At 52.8% G+C, this 21,313-nt stretch overlaps 1 protein-coding gene across 1 annotated transcript in view; it reads left to right on the plus strand.

Moving 5' to 3' along the window:
• The window catches only part of ABCC1 (ATP binding cassette subfamily C member 1), a 117,779-nt gene that overhangs the window by 40,685 nt on the left and 55,781 nt on the right, over positions 1-21,313 (plus strand). Inside the window, exons 6-12 of the mRNA XM_029949064.1 lie at positions 2,249-2,310; positions 4,474-4,605; positions 11,442-11,672; positions 12,288-12,465; positions 14,137-14,298; positions 18,562-18,654; positions 20,238-20,441. Coding sequence (XP_029804924.1) covers positions 2,249-2,310; positions 4,474-4,605; positions 11,442-11,672; positions 12,288-12,465; positions 14,137-14,298; positions 18,562-18,654; positions 20,238-20,441 — 1,062 coding nt within the window. The remainder of the gene's footprint in view (positions 1-2,248; positions 2,311-4,473; positions 4,606-11,441; positions 11,673-12,287; positions 12,466-14,136; positions 14,299-18,561; positions 18,655-20,237; positions 20,442-21,313) is intronic.

A 21,313-nucleotide genomic window follows, 5' to 3' on the forward strand; every position in this document is an offset into this window, starting at 1 on the left:
TCTCGGGCTGGCCCGTTTTCCAATCTCCCCAGTTCGCACTCACTCACTCAGGTATCCTTCAGGTTCTCTTCCTTCTGGAGTCCGTATTTTCTCCTTCCGCTCTTGCAGATGAGAGCAATGTCCTTCTCAGTTCGATCGATGGGACAGACGAGGTTTACAGAGCTCCCTTCCTCTCCGCCATCTTGGCTCCTTCCCCCTTAAGTTTTTTAATGTTTTATTTATTTTTGAGAGAGGGAGACAGTGTGAGCAGGGAAGGGTCAGAGAGAGAGGGAGACACAGAATCTGAAGACAGGCTCCAGGCTCTGAGCTGTCAACAAACATGGAGCACAACATGGGGCTCGAACCCACAAACCGTGAGATCCTGACTTAAGCCGAAGCTGGACACTCAACAGACGGAGCCCCCCAGGTGCCCCGAGATTGTGAATTTAAACACAACATGATGTTTAAGTGGATGTTAAATGGATGTCTCAGTTGGTTCTGGATCCTGATTGAGACTCACACTGGGAGTCACTTCTGGTTGCTTCTCAGGTCTTGGGTGCCTGGGTGGCTCAGTTTGTGAGTTTGTGAGTTCGAGCCACACGGTAGGCTCTGTGCTGACCACTCGGAGCCTGGAGCCTGCTTTCGACTGTCTCCCTCTCTCTGCCCCTCTCATGCCGGCGTGCGGGTGAGCACTCTCTTCCTCTGTCAGATATAAATAAAACATTAAAAAAATTTTTTTAATGTGAAGTTTAAACTCCACACGCATTTAGCTTCCTTGGTGTCAAGTGCGACATTCTAGGCTTATCTGGTACATTTCCTGCCAAACCACTTTGCAAGGAGACGCTGGGAGTTAAAAACACAAACAAAAACCGGGTGCTGTGATCCTGCCCTGAACCAGCTTGATCAGAATCTCTGGGAGGTGGGGACCAGGTGCGGGTCTTTGTAAGCACTCACAGCCGGATGGAAAACCACCGAGGTTCAACATGTGCTCTCTTGCCGGGCTCTCTCGTGCTGTGTCTCTGAAAAATGCTAGAGACCTCATCCCTGCATGGAGAGCTCTCTTCACCAAAGTGTGTATTTTAGAACGTAGACCTCAGTGTATCCACATGGAAAGTCGGCCCTTGGGGGTCGTCCCAGGGGCCATGCTGATGTCCCTCTCCTGGTCTGTGTATTGTCGGAGCTCATCTTTGTGTCGATGACTTCCCATTGCCCTTGGGATGAGGACCAAAATGCCTTACGTGGCCTCCAATGTAGACTGGTCAACCCGCTGTTAGTTCCTGGAACGGGATCACGCTCCCTTCTGCCACAGGGCCTTTGCACGCGCGCGCGCACACACACACACACACACACACACACGCACGCGCGCTTATTGCCAAGACCGTCTGCCTCTCCCCCTTTACTTGTTATCCTGTGCTTTTCAGAGCCCTGCTCAGGGATGGCTGCTCTGACCTTCACTAGCTAGATCCGGCCCCGTTTGCTTATTGGCTCTCTTGCTGCGAACACTAGGACACCAGTGGTCCCACTGGTAACACCAACCTCCCTGCAGGGGACGGTTGTTACTGCAGTGGCGGTTGTGTTTGCGCACAGGGGCATTTGACTGCCGGCTCTTTCTGGACCCTGCTAGGGGCTCACAGTCTGTCTCCGCCGCTTGCCTGGCAAGGTCGTTCCGTCTCTCTGTGCTTCTTTTTCTTTATCTCCAAAGCAAGGACAGTGCTTTTACCGGCTTGGTAGGGGGGTTATGAAGGTTCAGTGAGATCTTGTGCGTAAAGCACTTGAGGCACAGCTCGCTGGCAGAGAAGGCGGCGGGTGTTCTTGCCGCCCCCGTGCCCCAGGCTTCCCGGAGGCCGGGACTGTGCCTGCTCGGATCTGTGTGCCTGGTGCCAGGCACAGAGCGGGTGCTCAGAAAATGCTTGTTGAATGAATGGGTGAACGGGTGAATGGGGGAGTGTGGTACATCGATGGCAGCACCACCCTGGGCCGCGGTGGGCGGGGGTTAAAGATGGGGCAGGTGTGTGGCGCCCTGTACCCCCTTTGCACAGAGTAGCCATTCAGGAACTGTTTCCTGGGGGAGGCTGGGGAGCTGCCGTGTGTGTCTCTGAAGGCCGCTGGGGCTCAGGAGAGAACCCTCCCGGGGTGCCAGTCACGGGTGTGAGAGTGGCTGCCGGTCCTTCAAGAGGAAGACTGGTCGGGAGCTCCGGCTTTGGTGAGAAGATGGGGGGTCGTTTCCTTGTCCTCCCTCCTGTGTTTTCTCCTGTTTTCTCTCCACTAGAACCCCTGCCCGGAGTCCAGTGCCTCCTTCCTGTCGAGAGTCACCTTCTGGTGGATCACAGGGTAAGGCCAGCCCGGGGCCTCGGGCCTGCTCCCCACCCCCCACCTTCCCCCCGGTGCAGAGCGTGCCTGCTCCGGCTGGGGTCTGAGATGCACCCACAGGCACAGACTCGGTGTCGTGAGCCACCAGCGGCTTGCCCCTGCACACGGCTATACCCGGGGCCCTTGCCAGCCTTGTGCTCTGTGTGTTCAGATTGGGTTTTGTTGTTTTTACATCAATGACCATCGTTATCATTGTATCAGACCCCTTGCGAGCAGGAAAATAATAGTAGATCGGGGCACCTGGGTGGCTCAGTCGGTTAAGCATCCTGCTTCGGCTCAGGTCATGATCTCACAGTCGGTGGGTTCGAGCCCCACATCGGGCTCTGTGCTGACAGCTCAGAGCCTGGAGCCTGTTTCAGATTATGTGTCTCCCTCTCTCCCCACCCCTCCCCTGTGCGTGCATGTCTCTCTCTGTCTCAAAAATAAATAACATTAAAAAAATTAAAAAAAAAAAAAAAGAACATGCATAGATCAACAGCCAGAAAACACCCAAGGTGAACGCTGTCGCCAGTGTGATGGGCCCCCTTCTTGTCCTTTTTGACGCACGTTTTTCCCTGCACGTTGTCAGCGTCCTATCTGGGATTTTTCAGATCTTTTCCCCTCAGATAAGCATGGTTCCTTGTCTTTATAAACTTTTCACAAGTGTATGTATATATTTTATTATTTTTCAAAATAACTGTTGAGGAATATCTTTTTTAAATTTTTTAATGTTTTATTTATTTATGTAGTTACTTTCAAGTTTGTTTGTTTTGACAGAGACAGAGAGAGCAAGCGAGGGAGGGGCTTAGAGAGGGAGAGAGAGAATCCCAAGCGCTGCACGCGCAGAGCCTAGCACGCGGCTCAGTCTCACAAACTACGAGACCCTGAGCCGAAGCCAAGAGTCAGACGCTTCACGGACTGAGCCCCCCAGGTGCCCCAGGAAACCTCCCTCAATTTGAATGTGGACTGCGGGCTACGGCATCATTGCTGAGATTTCTAATTTTGGTCGTTGTGCTGTGGCTCCCGTGACGGCATGTTCTTTTCCCTACGGGGATGCGCACTGGTATCTCGGGGTAGAGGCGTATAGATCTGCCCCCTACTCTGAAGTAGCTCAGGAAGAAAGCGTATTTGGGGGCGAGTGTGCTGACAGCCAGACACCCTGAGTTGGTACAGCGGATGCGGCAAGATAGTAGCCGCCGTGAAGCAAGGGAAGGGTGGACCGGAATGCTCTGTGCAATTCATGTGATTTCTCTGTAACTTTGGTGTTATTTCAAAACAACAAGCTAAAGCAATAGGTTTACTTGTTATTGTGAAAGTGGTCAAACACATGGAAGATGGGCCTAATCAGTCTCAAGAAACCCCTCCCCCAGATTTGACCGCTATTAATGCTTTGCCAGTTGGGCTTAATATATTTTGGGGGGGGCGCCTGGGTGGCTCAGTTGATTAAGCATCCAGCTTTGGCTCAGGTACGTGATCTCACATTTCGTGGGTTCAAGCTCCACATCGGGCTCTGTGCTGACAGCTCAGAGCCTGGAGCCGGCTTCAGATTCTGTGTCTCCCTTTCTCTCTGCCCCTCCCTTGCTCATGCTCTGTCTCTCTCTCTTTCAAAAATAAACAAATATCAACAAAAAATTTAAATGTATTTTTTTAAGATTTTTAAAGTTTATTTTATTTTGAGAGAGAGAGAGAGACCTGGGGAGGGGCAGAGGGAGGAGAGAAAGAGAATCCCGTGCAGGGATGCTGACAACACAGACCCCGACAGGAGGCTTGATCTCATGAACCACAAGATCATGACCTGAGCTGAAATCAAGAGTCGCCACATTTAATTGACTGAGCCACCCGGGTGTCCCCCCAAAATATTTTTTAAGCAAATTCAAGGGATTGTAATGATCTCTATCTTAAATATCCTGTGTCTCCAAACACTGCGGCCATTTTTTCCCTGGGCGACCTAACAGAATTATCAGTGATTGTTCAGTGTGCCCACGTGTCCCGTTCGTCTTCAGATTTTGCCAGCTGTGCCCCTCCCTCGATGCCCTCGGGCTGCTCTGGCGTGGAGGGCGGGCTGGCATGGCAGGCATGGGCGGCGAGCGAGGGTCATCCTCCCTCTCCTGACGGTCATGGCCTTCCCTCGTGTTCTGGCGCCAGGCTGATGGTTCGGGGCTACCGCCAGCCGCTGGAGAGCACTGACCTCTGGTCCCTGAATAAGGAGGACACCTCGGAGCAAGTTGTGCCCGTTTTGGTCAAGAACTGGAAGAAGGAGTGTGCCAAGTCCAGAAGGTAAGTGTGAGCCTCTGTGACGACCTGATCACACTTTTCCTGCCACCTCTTGCTGGTTTCAGGGTCCGGGGTGAGCCGCTTCGCTCCTCTGAGCCACGGTTTGCTCATCTGCAAAATGGGAAGAGCTGTACACGTCACTAAGGCATTTTGAGTAGAAAAAAAGAGTGAAAATGTGCATCGAGCAGCAATTGCTGTGCTGGCTCTGCCCTCGGCCCGTGTGTGCCGGGGCATGTCCCGAGGCCCGAGGCTGCCCCACTTTGTCTGCCTTACTCAGAGCATCTGGCCTCCTGAGTGTTCTTGCTGTTTTAAGTGTTTTTGCTTCAACACACCAAGCCCGTCACTTCCTCCGGTGTTCAGCCAAAGAAGCCCCCGCTGAGGGTGCCTTTGACTGTACTAGATTAAAAAATACAATAGACGTTAGTTTTTAGATGTGAAGGCGCAGGGGTTCTGTGTGCCCCCTTCCCCGGCGCCTGCACGGTCCGCGTCATTATCAGTGCTCCCACCAGGGGTCTGGGTGAGCCCACACCTGGTGCTACGTGATCATCCCGGAGTCTCTAGTTTGCGTTATGGTTCACCCTTAGCGTCCTCAGTTCTAGATGCTCCTCCACATAAGCTACGTGCCGTCACATGACCTCGGTCCCCAGGTTATTTATTTTTATGTTTATTTGTGGGGGAGGGGCACAGAGAGAGACAGAATCCAAAGCACGCTCCATGTTCTGAGCTGTCAGCACAGAGCCTGACATGGAGCCTGAACTCATAAGATCATGACCTGAGCCTAAGTCAGATACTTCACCAGCTAACCCCCGCCCCGAGGTGCCTCTGTCTTCGGGTTATTTTGGGAATCAGGCCAGGGCCCTCCCAGCACAGTCTTTAATTTCCTCAAGTCTGAGACATCCTGAGGAGTATGATACATCATTAATCACATACCCACAGAAAAGGAAAATGGCTGTCCTACTGAGGTAGGTCATCGGCCTCGGATGCATCCTGGGTCCAGAGGAGCCAGTCGAGAAGCTGACTGACTTGGGGGCAGCAGGTGGTGGCTTTAGGGACCGAACAAAAAGTGGCTGTTAGCACTCGTGTGGTTTTTGTGCGGTGGACCTGTCGTTGACCTTGTGCGGGCAGATGATGGGGCCAGCCTGGAGTGTCGCATTGCCCTAGACCAGCTGGCCCTCCAGGAGAAAAGCCCTGGACCTGCGGTCCAGTTCCTCACCCCGTTGCCGGAACACCTGGCTTACAGGCCTCTGGTCAGGCGTGGCTGGTGGGTGGGAATTTGGGACAGAGGTACCATTGGCCACCAGGATACCAGCAGAGGATCCTGTGACTCTGGGCTGGGGACCCGGCTGTGGTGGGCGTGGCCGAGGGAGAAGTCTGCTTATTGAGCTGAAGCCCCGGGCCAGCATGGCGAGATGGTTGGTGTTCTGTGCACATCAGGGTCCTGCTGAGGCTGGTGCCCGTGACCCACATGGAGCTTCTCAGGCACAGCCTCCTTGCAGGCCGTGGCCGGTGGCACCCTGGGTGATGAACCGCTTGCTGGAGAGAGGTCGCCCGGGAGGCCCCGTGGGGAGAGGGGCAGGCTTGAACCAGAAGCTCTGTCTCGTAGGCCTGGCCCTTTCTGGATTCATCCAGCACATGTGATGTCCGCTGCTCACGTGTGGTCTGTTCAGGCCCTCAGGTTCAGAGAGGCCGTCCCTCAAGTCCCTTCATGCCCATGTCCCCTGCTTTCCACTCAGAGGGCTTCCTGATGGTTTAGGGAGATCTGTATCATCTGACAGGCCCTGTCATGAGCCTGGGTAACCCTCGGGCAGGTAACACCACACGAGTTGTCTTTATTCACATGGGGGCAGCCACAGGCTGGGCACTCCCCTGAGGGGCAGAGAGAGGGGACTCCGGATCCGAGCTGTCAGCACAGAGCCTGACTTGGGGCTCAAACTCATGAACTGTGAGATCATGACCTGAGCCGAAGTTGGATGCTTAGCCAACTGAGTCACCCAGGCGCCCCTCTTGTTAGACTTCAGAGAAAAAGTGCAGCACGAGAGATTTGTAATGGGGTGGCATGGATTCCGGTGAGCAGACGCTCAGGCGTGCCCTGGAAGAACGGGATGGAGCATCACCGCCGTCCCAACACGGACCATTTCCCTGGGACAGCGGCTCATCCCTCCAAATCTCCACAACCAGCGTCAGTCACCCTCCCAGAAGGGGTTTTGCAGAGTGGTGGCCGACACAGGACAAAGTCCTGAGCACAACACAGCCTTCCCTTCATTTCAGCAATAGTTGCGTTGCTGAAAAAATTCGAGGTTTATTTAGATTTGCAAAAAATAAAAAAACCAAACCCGAAACACTACGCAGAATGGATTTATGTCTGAAAACAGATTCCTGGCTTGGGTCATTTCAGGCAGACTTTTCAACCTCCACAGATTTCTGTGCAGATCTTTTTGGGGGGCGGTTCCTGAAGTTAGTCACCGAAGGCCTAGTCTCTGGCTCAGTCTTTGACAGAGAACGCGGAATTTGCACATTCCTCTCTTTGAGAACCTCTGTCTTTGAGGAACTGAAAGCACTCAAGAAACAAAAACTAGAAAAGGGTGGGGCAGTAGGGGAAAGTTTGTGAGTCATTTGTATTTTAAGCGACACATTTAGCATCCTTGGAGGAGCTGTGCAGGTAGGGTGTTTGCCACGCCCATTGTGGTTTCCGGAACATTTTGTGTATCTTTCACTCTAAGGGCTTATATGCCTTCTGTTTGTAAAATCCTGTTCTGTCCTCTGCGCTTGCGGGTCCGCTTTGCCTTCTGTGTTCTGTTGGGGATTTATTACAGGTCAAACACTGTGTTCACAGTATACCCAGGAAACGCAGACATTTTAATCGAGCTAAGAGTTTTTTTCTTTTAGTATTTATTTATTTTTGAGAGAGCGAGAGAGAGCGAGCAAGTGAGCATGAGCAGGGGAGAAGGAGACCCAGAAGAGGAAGCAGGCTCCAGGCTCTGAGCTGTCTGCACAGAGCCCGATGTGGGGCTTGAACCCATGAACCGCGAGATCATGACCTGAACTGACACTTAACCAACGGAGTCACCCAGGCGCCCTGACCTAACACATTTTATAAAGTTTGAGATGTGGCATCTCCCAAAGCCTTGAAGATGAGTGACAAAGTCGTCCGTAGCTCCTCATTGCCCTTTGGTTGGTTCTAACCCCTCGGAGCCTGCTTGTTCCCAGTCCTCTTCCAGTTTCTCTGAAGTTCTTGCTGTTTGTGGAAGGGCTGCCAAACCTCATTTCAAGTCCTTAGCTCTAGGCCTTCCATCCTCTTCCCCCTGCTTGCAGTACCCTTTCCTTCTCCCCATTCTCTCAGCCTGCAGGTCTGTGCTTTGATGTCACCTCCAGGAAGCCCCCCGTGATAGCACCCCTCACACAGTCTTGCGAAGTGGTGATTGCTAATCCTTTTCTCTCATGAGCCTCTGTGACAGTGGGGCTCTCTCCTGCGTTTGGCCCAGAGCCGTGTGTTCAGTTCATTAGTGGTCGAGTGTCTGCTGGGGGTTCCTGCCTACACTGGAATCTGATCCACTGAGAAAGTTCCTTTTTCTTCCAAGCCTTCTGCCTCTCCACCCCTTTCGGTTCCCCTGCTCCCGGCCACTTAGTTTTCTCCTGACTCATACCTTTCCCTTCCAATTTTCCTTTCCCCGCCCAGCCTGAGCTCACAGATGCCCTGCTTGCTTCCTCTCCCCTCCTGGAGTACCCGCCTCCTCTGTGGGCCTCTTTTTCGCTCAATAGTGTCCTTTCTTGGCTTGACCTGAGCTGATCTTCCCACTGTTCTTGACCTCTCCCACCCAGGCCTGAGCTTTCCTCCTCCTCTGCCTGCCCAAGACCTTCTCCTGACCCTTTGGCACCTGTCTCTTGACCACTGGAAACAGCCCTGAGTCACCAGCAGCCCACGCAGGCCCAGAGTCCGGTCCCGCTTAGGAAGCGGTGCAGAGAATGAATGCAGGGGCCGAGCCACTCCCTTCCTGTCCGCCTGGACCTCTCGTTTTCTTTGCCAAGGACGCCTGCATGTGCTCAAAGAAGTTCTACTAAAACTCCCAGCTAGAAACCCAGCTTTGGGGACGGTCAGTAAAGGGAGCAGGGAAGACCTTGTGTGGTGACATTGACAGTGGGGTTGGTGGAGTGATGTATCCCGCGTGGATGTCCATGCCCTGATCCCTGAACCCATACATGGTCACCAGAGTCCTTGTAAAAGGAGCAGGAGATCAGAGAGAGAGAGAGAGCTGCAGCTGGCTTTGAATTGGAGGAAAGGGTCACAGACCTGAGAATCTAGGTGGCTTCTAGAAGCTGGAAAAGACCAGGAAACAGATTCTCCCCCAGAGCGTCTAGAAGGAAGGCTGTCCTGTGGGCTCCCAGAACTACGAGATAAATTGGTGTTGCTTTAAGCCCCCAAGTTTGTGGTCATTTGGTACCGGAGCTTCACACAGGGGTTAGGTTTTGTTCTGGATGCCGTGGAAGCCCTCGGGAGGATGTTTCACCAGGAAGGTCCCTCTGGCTGCGGTGCAGGGACTTGGTTGTCAGGGAACAAAAGCAGGAGGAGAAGAGAGAGCAGCGGGGAGGCCCCGGGGGTGGTCGCGTGCGTCATCGGTGGCCGTGCACAAGGACAGAGTGGATGGACGCCCGCACACGTCCGGGAGGGAGGCGGATGGGTTACACGCCTGATGGAGCCAGGAGCGTGGAGGAGATTCCCACGGTTCCGGTCCTTTCCGGGGCGGGTGGTGGTGGGGAGGGAGCCAGAGCAGGTTGGCAGGCTCTGGTCTCCGTCCGAAGGCGTCAGGTGGTGTAAATGGTCCGACGCGGCGGAACGTGACGGTAGAGTCCTCTGCGCCCGAACGCCGCTCAGCGTGCTCGGCCACGGAGGGGTTTCGTCAGTCACAAACGTTGGGTTGGGGGAGGACGAGGCGTGTATTTCGGGGTGGAGCCCACATCAGGCCATGGGAATGTGGAGCCTTGACCGTAACTTGGGAGACAGGAGCTGGGGGGTGTGTGTGTGTGTGTGTCTATTGCTCCATGACCCATAACCCCAAACCTAGCAGCTGGTGATGATAGTGAATGTTTCCTGTCGCCCGTGGTTTCTCTGGGCCTGGGATCCGGCTGTGGGCCAGCAGGCTGGTTCTGATTCCGCATCTCGTGAGGCTGGGCTCCCCATGTCCGCTGGGGCCGCATCATCTGAAGGCTTGACTGGGTGACAGGCTACACTTTGAGGTTGTGTGTGGCTGGCAGGGTGCCGGCTCTGGGCAGCATCTCACCATGGGGGTTTTCCCTGTTTCCTCCTCACCTGGCACTTGGCTTTGCTCAGAGTGAATGATCCGAGAGAGGGCAAGATGGAAGCCACTCTGTTTCCTGTGACCTCAGCTCGGAAGTGGCCCGCACTCCATTGTTTCTGCTCTGTCCTCTTCCGAGTAGGAGGGGCCTTCTGGGGGGTGTGAGAGCGTTCTAGTGTCGCACGTCCTTGCACACACTTGGTATTGTGTGACTTTCTGATTGTCCACCCAGTGGATGTGAAGTAATATCTTACTGGGGTTTTGGTTTATGTTTCCCAGATGACTAATGAAATCAAGCAACAATTCATGGTCCTTTACATATCTTCTTTGTCTGTTTTTAAAATGTTTTTTTTTCCTTATTGTGTGGTAAGAGTTCCTATACATGCTCTGCTTACTAATCCCTTTTCAGATACGCCATTTGCAAATATTTTCTCCCATTCTGTGGGTTGTCTTTTCACTTTCCTGATTGTGTCTTTTGAAGCACAACATTTTAAAAAATGTTTTATTTGAGAGAGAGCATGCATGAGCAGGGGAGGAGCAGAGGAAGGAGAGAAAGAGTCGTAAGCAGGCTCCATGCCCAGTGTGGAGCGCGATTTCACGACCCCGAGATCACGACCTGAGCCAAAATCAAGAGTCGGACCCTCAAAACAACTGAGCCACTCAGGCACCCCTCCAGTTTCTTAAATTTGATGCAGGCTATTTTTTTTTCTTTTGCTTGTGTTTTCTGTGTCATGTTTTAGAATCCACTGCCAAATGCAAGGTCATGAAGGTGTTCACGTTCCCTTCTAAGAATTTTATAGTGGTTGCTCAGTGTTTGGGTCTTAGATCCATTTCGAGTTGATTTTTATAGGTGGAATGAAATAAGGGTCCGCCTTCATTCTTTTGCCTGGCTCTCTGGTTTCTCAGCACCACGTGTTGAAAGATGATTTTTCCATCGAATGGTCTCGACACCCTGGATACCCTAAATCAGTCAGGGCTATTTCTGGTGTCCCTGGTGGTGTGTGTGTGTGTGTGTGTGTGTATGTGTGTACGCTTCCCTATTTTTATGCCCATCTTGATAAGTTTTGAAATAAGGAGGTGTGCATGCTCCAGTTTTGATTTTCTTTTTAAAGATTGTTTCAGCTATTCTGGGTCCCTTGAGTTTTTATCCGAATTTTCGAATCTGCTTGTCAGTTTCTAAAAAAAAGTCAGCTTGGATTCTGATAAGAGATTGCCTGGAATCTGTAGATCACGGTGCGGCTGGCACTTTTCAGTGCCCTTCACATAGATTAACACACTGAATTTTCACAGCAGCCCCGTGGGGTGGATCCTACTGGTCTCCCCATTTAGCAGATGAGGAAACTAAGGCCTAGAATGGGGAAGGGACTTGGCCTCAGAGTCGCACAGCCGGCCGGTCAGGGTCGGGAGTCTGTATTCCTAGCCAGCGCGCTGTGGCTGGTTTCCTTTGGCGGGGCCTCCCCGAGGGGGTGGCGAGCTGTCCCCTGTCCCCCGCTGGCCGGCCCGGTGTCAGGGACACCCCACAGCCGCTCCCCACTCCTTGTGTTCCAGGCAGCAGCCGAAGGTCGCGTACTCCTCCAAGGACCCCGCCAAGCCCAAAGGGAGCTCCCAGCGGGACGTGAGCGAGGAGGCCGAGGTTTTGCTTGTCAAGTCCCCTCAGAAGGGGCGGGAGCCGTCTCTGTTTAAGGTGTTATACAAGACCTTCGGGCCTTACTTCCTCATGAGCTTCCTGTTCAAGGCCCTCCATGACCTGATGATGTTCGCCGGCCCAGAGATCTTAAAGTAAGACCCCTTCCCTGCCCTCCACCTTAAGTCCTTTGTCCTTGACCTTTGGCTTACAGTCCCCTAACTGCTGCCCTGGGGTCACATGTCCTGCCCCTGTGGGCTTGAAGCCAGGCCTCTCTGCCTTGACCTGCTTTGCCTAATGCTTTGCTTCAATACCATTCGAGCTGAGGCCACTTTGGTCACCAGGAACCTACGAGGCTTCCCTGACACCGAAAGAGGGAAGAGAGAGGAGTGTCTGGGGAGCCAAGGACAGGAGAACGGGCCCGCGTGTGTCCAACTGCAGCCTGAAAGCAGAGTGTCAGAAAGGAGTTCCCTTCTCTCCTCTCTCTGTCTCTTCGGACCACCCGTCCCTTCTCTCCGCTTTCCTGCCTCTGCCTCTCTCCGTCTCTGGTCACGTCCGGTGACTGTCCGGTGATGGGCCCAGAGGCCCGGGTGTGCCGTCGTGAGCGGGATTGGGCCGCCCGCCAGTCCCATCCCCGTGCCGAGGTGCTCTCCCCCCGCGGAAAACGCAAAGAGTGACGCCCGCCTAGCCGGTCGGGACGTGGTCACAATGCCGTCGTCCCTGCCACCTGGGCATCATGTCATGCCCTCCTGTCCCCCCCGCCCCGGCAGACTGCTCATCAGCTTCGTGAACGACAAGAAGGCCCCGGACTGGCAGGGCTACTTCTACACGGCGCTGCTGTTCGTCAGCGCCTGCCTGCAGACGCTCGTGCTGCACCAGTACTTCCACATCTGCTTCGTCAGCGGCATGAGGATCAAGACCGCCGTCATCGGGGCCGTCTACCGCAAGGTGGGTGCGGCCGGGCCCCACGCGGGGCGTCTCCCGCCGTGGCCTTGTGGCCCGTCGGCCCCCTGCCCCGGGGCCCCCGTGGGGATCGCAAGCCCGGATTCTGGAGCAGCAGTGTGAGGGTGGCCCGTGCGCCAGCAGGTGGCAGGGGGTGGCCCCTCGGGCCTCAGACAGAGCCGATTTCAGCGGTGCACGCGGAGCGTCTCCTTGAGGCCCTGTGTCAGCTGTGGGCAGCTGAATTTCTTGTTTTTGTCAAGTTTCTTTATCTTGAGAGAGGACAGAACAGCATGGGCAGGGGAGGGGCAGAGAGAGGGAATCCCGAGCAGGCTCTGCGCTGTCAGTTCAGAGCCCAAAGCGGAGCTTGAACTCAGAAAACAGGGAGATCGTGACCTGAGTCCAAACAGGGAGTTGGATGCTTACCCGACTGAGCCCCCACCCCCCGCCACCGGGCACCTGGGCTGCTGAATTTCTTAGGTGGGCCCTGACTGGGGGGCGTCCAGGTTCACATCCGGTCTCTGCTACGGATCCCCTGGGCTTCCAACTGTCGATTTGAACTGAGCGGAAGGCCCTTTCCCTTGACAGTGGAATACCTAGCAGGGATTTGTTCCCAGCTTTTTTTTTTTTTTTTTTTTTTAGTTTATTTATTTTGAAGGAGAGAGAGTACAAGGTGGGGAGGGACAGAGAGAGAAGAGAGGGAGGATCCCAAGCAGGCTCAGCGCCGACAGTGCTGACGCGGGGCTCAGACCCACGAACTGTGAGATCATGAGCTGAGCAGACCTCAGACACTTAGCCAGCTGAGCCTCCCCGGCGCCCTGATACCCAGCTTTAAAGGAATTTCCTGATTCCTTCATCTCTTAGCTTCTGGGGCAAAGACGCTGCGTGAGCCCATGGGTTGATAAGAGACTGTGTAGGAGAGAGTCGGGAGCCGTGGACTAGCTCTTTGGTTCTCAGCCCTGTCTGTAATTAGACTCACCTACAGAAACCCCAGGTCCCCAGGCTACACGGCAGACCAGCACAATCAGGGTCTCTGATTTTGGGCGCGACCTGGGCACCAATAGTTTTTAAACTCCCCAGGGAGTAGTGTGAAAGCATGTTTGAGAACCAGGGCCATTTCATCCTTCCAGGAGATGTTTAGAAAATGTCTAGAGACACTCGTGGTAACTGGAAGTGGGGCGATCTAGGGGGTGTGGTGAACACCCTACAACGCACAGGCCAGTCTCCCAAAGAAAGATCCAGCTTCAAATGTCAGTAATGCCAAAGTTGGGAAGCTCTGACCTTGACCTTGGTCCTTGAGTGTGATCAGCAGACCAGCTGCATCTGCGTCACCTGGGAACTTGTTAGAAATGCATTGTCCCAGGTTCCATCCCCGTCCCACCAATCCAAAACTGCATGGTGACAGATTTCCCAGGTGACGTGTGTGCACACTCAAGTGTGTGAGGCTCTGGGGGAGGCGATCCCTGGGGTCCCTTCCATATCGAAGAAGTCAGGATGAGGCAGGGAGGGGGCTTTGCGGTGGGACAGACGAGCTGGGAACACAGATAAGGCAGCAGGGGAGGGGAAAAGAGAGCGGGCTTTCTGCGGGTGAGCTGTCTTCTCCCTCCACAGGCGCGTGGACCGAGAGCCCCGGGCTCTTTCCTGCCGCACTCACCCTCCTCCCCTCTCCTTTGCCCGCAGGCCTTGGTGATCACCAACTCAGCCAGAAAATCCTCCACCGTTGGGGAGATCGTCAACCTCATGTCCGTGGACGCCCAGAGGTTCATGGACCTGGCCACGTACATTAACATGATCTGGTCAGCCCCTCTGCAAGTCATCCTTGCTCTCTACCTCCTGTGGCTGGTGTGTGTTTGACGTCACTGCGTCGCGCAGAGGGAGGGACCGCCACCAGTGGGCGGTGGGGGTGAGGGCGTGGGTGTTCGTGATAAGAGCGTCTGTCATTCACGATTTGTTTTTTCTTCTCTTGTCATTCACATTCTACTTTCTGGCCTGTTAGGCAATTGCTGGATATTTTATCCCTTTCCTTGGTGGTTGGATTTATGCTTTTTTTGGTGGCACGATACTTGCTTGCATTTGTCTTTTTTTTTTTTTGACAGTGCATGTAATTAACAACCTCAAAACATATATACTGTATGTCTCCTATTGTATTCCCCCAAACACTAACTAGACTCCCTTTATTCACTAGTCCTGAACTGTGTTGCTCAAGGTTTTCTGGGTTGCAAGGAATAGAAACACATTTTAAAATAGATTAAGCAAATGGAATTTTGTGGGTGCGTGTAACTACAGAGTACAGAGTATGGCTTCAGGCGTGGACAGATCCAGGAGCTGAGGAAGTGGTGTAAGGACTCACTCTCACCCTTTTGTCATTTCTTGGCCTTATTTCCCTTTGAGTTGACTTCATTCTCAGTGGAATTTCCCTCAGTGGCCTCCATCCTTTAGGTTTATATCATCATCACTGAGAGCAGTGTCCAAGGAAAGAGAACATTACCTTCCTCCTTGCCTCATTGAGAGTCCTGAGGACTAGTTGACCAGTCACAGCCCTAGTCACATCCCTGAACCAGTCACTGTGAAACAGGAAGCAGAGCTCTCTGATTGGCCAGCCTGGGCCCTGTGTCCTCTCCCATTGTGAAAGGATAGAGGTGTGATTGACAGTCCCTCCTCCGAGTAGGGGCCGTTCCCAAAATGAAAAGTTGATGAGGTGCTCGCAGCCCAACAACTGCCTTACTGTTGTCCCCTCTGAGCCTTTTCTTCTGCCAGGATCTCCTTCCCCTCTTTCTTTGCTAAGGATGAAGTCCTGACTGTCTTTCAAGGCTGTGGCAACTGCCACACCCACTAATTAATTCCTTTTCTTTAAAAATTTTTTTAATGTTTCTTTTGTTTTTGAGACACACACACACACACACACACACACACACACACACACAGAGTGCGAGTGGGGGAGGGGCAGACAGAGAAGGAGACACAGAATGCCAACAGGCTCCGGGCTCCCAGCTGTCAGAGGGGCTCCATCTCAAGAACCATGAGATTGTGTGTGACCTGAGTCGAAGTCCGTGCTTTACCGACTGAGCCACCCAGGCGCCCCACCGCTAATTCCTTTTCTTTCTCAATTAGATTAATTTCTTCCTTTTTTAAAGCCCAATAACTTTAGTATAGGAGTTCCTGTGGTCCCTTCTAGAATAGTCTCTTGCTGCTCTGTGTACCAGCCTCTCCTCTCCTGATAAGTGTATCGATTACTCATGGGCTCGGTGTCTTTCTCTGTTGTCTTATTTTTTATTTCCCACGACTGCAGTGCCAGCAAGGGTCTGGTGCATAATAGGTGCACAGCACATTATCTGTTGATAGGACTATAGTTTACACTTTCTGGGTCTGTTTTAGAGCAGAAGATGAGTGATTATCAATCGCTTCTGGTAATGAAACTTAGAAATAAATCCAGAATCTAAATGTCTTTCCTGGCCAACATCTTGGGGTGCCCACCTCCCCAGAAAGTGCAGCCCCGGGTGAAATATTTTTGGAGCACTTCTTTTAGAAGTGGCCTTCAGGGCTGGTTTATAAAGCATTAAGAAAATGGTTCTGTTTTAGGTGAGAGTTGCTGAATGTATTCTTGACGTTTGGGGCCAGATAATTTTGTTGTTGTTGGGGGACTGGTCTGTGGACGGCAGCATTGCTGAGCAGCGTCCCCAGCCTCTTCGCACAAGATGCCAATAACACAGACCTCCCGCCCCCCCAGCCCCCTGCCGCTTGGGACCCAGATGTCTCCAGACATTGCCACATGTTCCCTGGGGAAAATTCTTGCTGGGTTGGTAATTACTAGTTTAGATAAAAAATAGTATTTCTCAGGGCGCCTGAGTGGCTCAGTCGGTTAAGCATCCAACTTCGGCTCAGGTCATGATTGTGTGGTTCATGAGTCTGAGCTCCGTCCTGGGCTCTGTGCTGACAGAACCTGGAGCCTGCTTCAGAGTCTGTGTCTCCCTCTCTCTCTGCCCCTCCCCTGCTTGCTCTCTGTGTCTCTTTCTCTAAAAAATAAACAGATGTTAAAAAAAAAATACAATTTCTCTGACCCCAAAAAACACAGCATAGGATGGTGATGGTGGTGGGCTCACGAATTGGACTGCTTGGGTTCAAGTCTTGCCTCTTGCATCGTCAGGGCCGTGACCTTGTTGCTTAGTGTTGCTTGTTTGTAAGCGGGCGATGGGAACCGTGCCACTCATCACAGGGATGTTGGGACCAAGGAATGAATCAGTGCAGGTCATGTTCGTAGACTGTGCGTGGTATATACATCTGCCCAGTATCTTTTCATTGCTGTTTGCTGGCAGGGTTCATTCTGAATGCTTTAGATGGTCGGTACAAATCACCTTCATTCTCAGAGGTGGGTTAATTGTCCCCAGGCGGAGATGCAGAAACGGTCGGGAGCGGCGGCAGCATTTTTGGGGAGACTAGGACCGGTGTCCCTGAGGGTGATTGTCTGGAAGAGACTAACGCTCCTGGTTTCCCAAATGCCGAATGGCGGGGAGGGGGAATCACACTACGCTGTTTCCATCGTCCTGTATGTGTGCTGGTACGTGTGCCCTGGGCCAGGTTCTCAAGCTGTCTCTCCTTAGGTGTAGGAGTTAGGAAGATGTAGATCTAAGGTTATATTGATCTCCTAATCTAGGTGTAGATTCCTCATCTGCAGTCATGATAACGGAACTGTATCAGTGTCTTATCTACAAAATCCCCAAATCCAGAAGCTCTGAGAGCTGTCCTTAATCCATTCAGTTCCAAAACCTTACCTGAACTGATGGGAAGTACTTATGAGCGTGATTATTCCTCTCAGTGCGACTCTTCTGATTTGGATGCTGGAAAAAAAATCAATGTATTAGGTTATGGAGTGCACTGCGAGGGCCCCCGGGGGCGTGTCCCCAAGGCCCCACCAGGCTGATGAGTTACTCAGAAGACTCGTGGCTCTAATTTATTGGAGTGGGATTAGCGTAGGGAAAAGGCACAGGGGGTGGAGTCTGGGGGACGCAGGTGCAGACCCCCTCCTGGCAGAGCCGCTGAGGACGCGCTGTTTCCCAGCAGGAAGTGCTGACAGCGTGCAGAACGTTACCAGCCAGGGAGGCTTGGTAGAGACCGGACGCCCCGGGTGTCTGTTGGGGGGCTGGTCACATAGGCAGCCTCTGCCTAGCACACACCTGGCGCATGCCCAGCTTCTAGACTCCCAGCAGGCAGAGGGGCTTCTGCATAAACCGTGTTGTTTGCACAAAGAGTTGAGGCCCAGCGAGCCCCTCTTACGTGTCTGGGAGTGGCCGTGACCCTCCCCAAGCCCCAGCTCCCAGGTCCCAGCCAGGGGCCTTGAAACTGGACAAACCGTCAGACTGGCCGTGTTAACTCTTCTCCGCTCAGTGGCTTATTACCTTTCTAAAGTTCTGATTTGCAAAACTCCCGGGACCCCGGGGTTTCAGATCAGGGACCTGCATGTTCTTAAAGGGGTTGTGGGACTCCAAGAAATGCTCAGGAATAAATCTGAAAATTCTTTTCTTTTTTTTAAATTTTTAAATGTTTTTATTTATTTTTGAGAGACAGAGCATGAGCAGGGGATGGTCAGAGAGAGAGACACACACACAGAATTGAAAGACTCCAGGCTGTGAGCTAGCTGTCAGCACAGAGCCTGATGTGGGGCTTGAACCCATGAACTGTGAGGTCATGACCTGGGCCAAAGTCGGATGCTTAACCGACTGAGCCACTCAGGCGCCCCAAATCTGAAAATTCTTTTTTTTTTTTTGTTCTTAATTTTTTTTTATTTTTATTTTTTTATTTTTTTAACATATGCATTTATTTTCCATCATTTACAATACACTCCAATGACACTCCAAACAGAAAAGCAAAGTAAAAAATCAAAACACCAACTTCTATTTCATGTAATTAGACTTATACAGAAATTAGAAGGTTAAGTAACAACTAGTTAATCACCTAATTTCACAGCTATCTGAAGTGGCAATCCTTATATAGCAGCTTAGCAGCCCGTCACGGGGTAAAAGTGACTCGGCCTGAATGCCCTGGGCCGGGTCTGCGGTGGCTCATCCGGGAAGCCCTGGGCTGAAGGCCTCTGTTCTCCTCTGTCCTTAGAACCTGGGCGCCTCCATCCTGGCCGGAGTGGCCGTGATGATCCTCATGGTTCCCGTCAACGCCGTGATGGCCATGAAGACCAAGACCTACCAGGTAGGGTGACTGTCTCCATTGGGCTCCAGGCTGGGCCCTTGCTGGACGCCTTTCCACGTGGGGTTTAGCTGAGTTCTTTCTGCTTGGACCCCGGGGAGCTCAGCCTCCTGGCCCTAGGGGCGTCCCCTGGTGCTGATGCTGATGCCGGCCTCTTTGTCTGCCATGCTGATGGGCTTAATCTGGGCAGGGCCTGGGCCCTGGTTCTCAAAGCTTCCTGAGGGATGACAGTGGACACCCAAAGTCAAGAGCTCCCGGGATCGTTAGACCTCGTAGGCCTGGGACCAAAATCACATCCGTGAGCTTCCGAGCATTCCTTATTTCCCACGGAAGTTAGTCATTTGCGTGTTCTGTGTGCATTTTCAAAAGTGGAGTAAAGATTAACCCTGACTTTTCCCCCACTGTGACCTCACGCTAGGCCTTCAGCTGTTTCCAGAAATGCTTCTTTAAGTTTTAAAACATCCCAGTAACGCAGTGCATGCCTTTCCCCAGATGTTCAATGGTACACAAGTGTGTAGACCAACAGGGGCCGTCCTTCCCCTTCCCTATTCCCACAGTCCCAGTGCACACGCCAAGGCCAAGCCTTCTAGAACTGCACGTGTACTTTGGAGCGAGCTCATGCTAGTTAGGCCCACTGGGCCCACATGTGTTTTCTGTGCCGTTACCATCATACATATTTCTATGCACACGGGCCCGTCTGGCCAACACGGTTCTACCGTTGGACCCCGCGTGTCAGGGCTCTCTCTGTGGTGCCGCAGGGCCCGACTTCCTTCCCTGGAACTGGTAAACAGAGGGGGTTTGGGGTTTTTGTCTCCTATCCCCTGTCAATGGCTGTTCATGATGTGCCTGTGGGATTTCAGATGAGCGCGCTTGGCCGCACTGGAGCCGCGGGAGGAGAGATGCGTCCCAGGACCTGGGGCCTGTCGGAAAGAGGCCTCCGCAGGTGTGGGCGGGAAGAGGTTAAACAGGAAGAGGCCGAGTCCTCGTCGCCCACGAGCGGCCCTCTTTTTAAACTGCTTCAGTCACCAGCATCGACATCCTGTGGCCTAAAAAAAAAAGAGTTGTCCTCATCTGTGACCCAGGAGTGACCACAGCATTCTATGATAGGGTTCTTGAGAGCCGTAAATGACTAGGTGCATGTCAGATGCTTAGAAAAGGTCCTGGCATCTGGAAAATGCCGGGCGGTATCCGTGTCGAACGGTGTTCAGGCCCCAGAAAGCAACTAAAAAAATGGAGGGCCCCTAAGTCCAGTAGCAGCCTCTCTCTTGTGCTTGGATGAGCAGATGAGGGCCCCTGCCTTCTTCCCTGGACACCTGAGAGGTTCTCGTTTCTGCCTCGCAGATCTAAATTTAATTGGCATCTCTGTGTCCACTGTAACGTAATCCAAAGCTGTTTTTTTTCTCGTGGTAAAAGAGAGAGAAGACTCCCAGGGTCAGGGGTAGCGTTCAGAGGGACTGCGGGGCCCCTTTTCCACCCCTCCGAGGGCCCGTCTTTCCTGGACGGGCGTGGGGATGTGCGGGTGGCCTGGCGCCAGGGCCAGAGGCGAGCTCCCGCCCGCGTGGTGTTCAGTGCTGCTGTCTCCGAAGGTGGCCCACATGAAGAGCAAGGACAACCGGATTAAGCTGATGAACGAGATTCTCAACGGGATCAAAGTGCTCAAGCTCTACGCCTGGGAGCTGGCCTTCAAAGACAAGGTGCTGGCCATCAGGCAGGAGGAGCTGAAGGTGCTGAAGAAGTCGGCCTACCTGGCGGCCGTGGGAACCTTCACCTGGGTCTGCACCCCTTTCCTGGTGAGTGGAGCCACGTCGACTCCGGGCCGCCTCGCCGGGCGCGTGACGGTGTCTGCAGACCTAGACGTCTGTCAAAGGTCACCCGTTCGCCACGCCTTGTCCTACCGCTGCTTTCAAAAACGGCTCCCTCCCCCCAAGTTTATTGTATTCACAGCACGTGGTAGCTGCCACTCCAGGGTCCCTGCAGAGTGGCCAGCTCAGGAGCTGTTTGCTCGGTCCACAGGCGAAGAAGTATGTGCCACCGAGTCAGGTCTCTCTGGTTCCTTCCCTGAGAGCCTCTTCCTAAGAAAAACATAGCGGCCTCACCAGACGTGGCCCTGGTGCCCCAGCTGGGCTGCGTCACGGCCTGAGCCGCTCATCTCTGACCGGTCAGTCACGAGCCGTGGGTTTGTCAGAGCCAGACACGCTGTAAAATTTGTCATTTGCTGTCTGTCTGTCTGCACTAGAATGTCAGCTCCAGGAAGGCAGGGACTTGGTCTCCTCTGTTTATTGCTGCATGCTCAGTGCCTACAACAGTGCATAGTAGGTGCTCAACTAATATTTGTCATTCGCTGTTAAACCATTGGAGCCATACAAAAAGTCCCAAAATGAAAAGTATATTGTCTTCCCTTCCATCTGCCCCTTTCCTCCACGCAGTTTTTTGTATCTCTTTAAAAAAAAATATTTATGGGTGTAGTTTACGTTAAAAAAAATACTTTTAACATACTCAGAGTCATATTTAGTGTTCTATACCTTTTTTGTGCTTGGATATATGACCTCTTCATGCATTCATATCTGCTTCATCTGTTTTACTTTACTATGTTTTTAAATGTTTGTTTATTTTGAAAGAGAGAGCGCACATGAACAGGGGAGGGGCAGAGAGAGGGAGAGAG

The sequence above is a fragment of the Suricata suricatta genome, chromosome 8 (genome assembly GCF_006229205.1).
Source record: "Suricata suricatta isolate VVHF042 chromosome 8, meerkat_22Aug2017_6uvM2_HiC, whole genome shotgun sequence".
Taxonomy (NCBI): Eukaryota; Metazoa; Chordata; class Mammalia; order Carnivora; family Herpestidae; genus Suricata; species Suricata suricatta.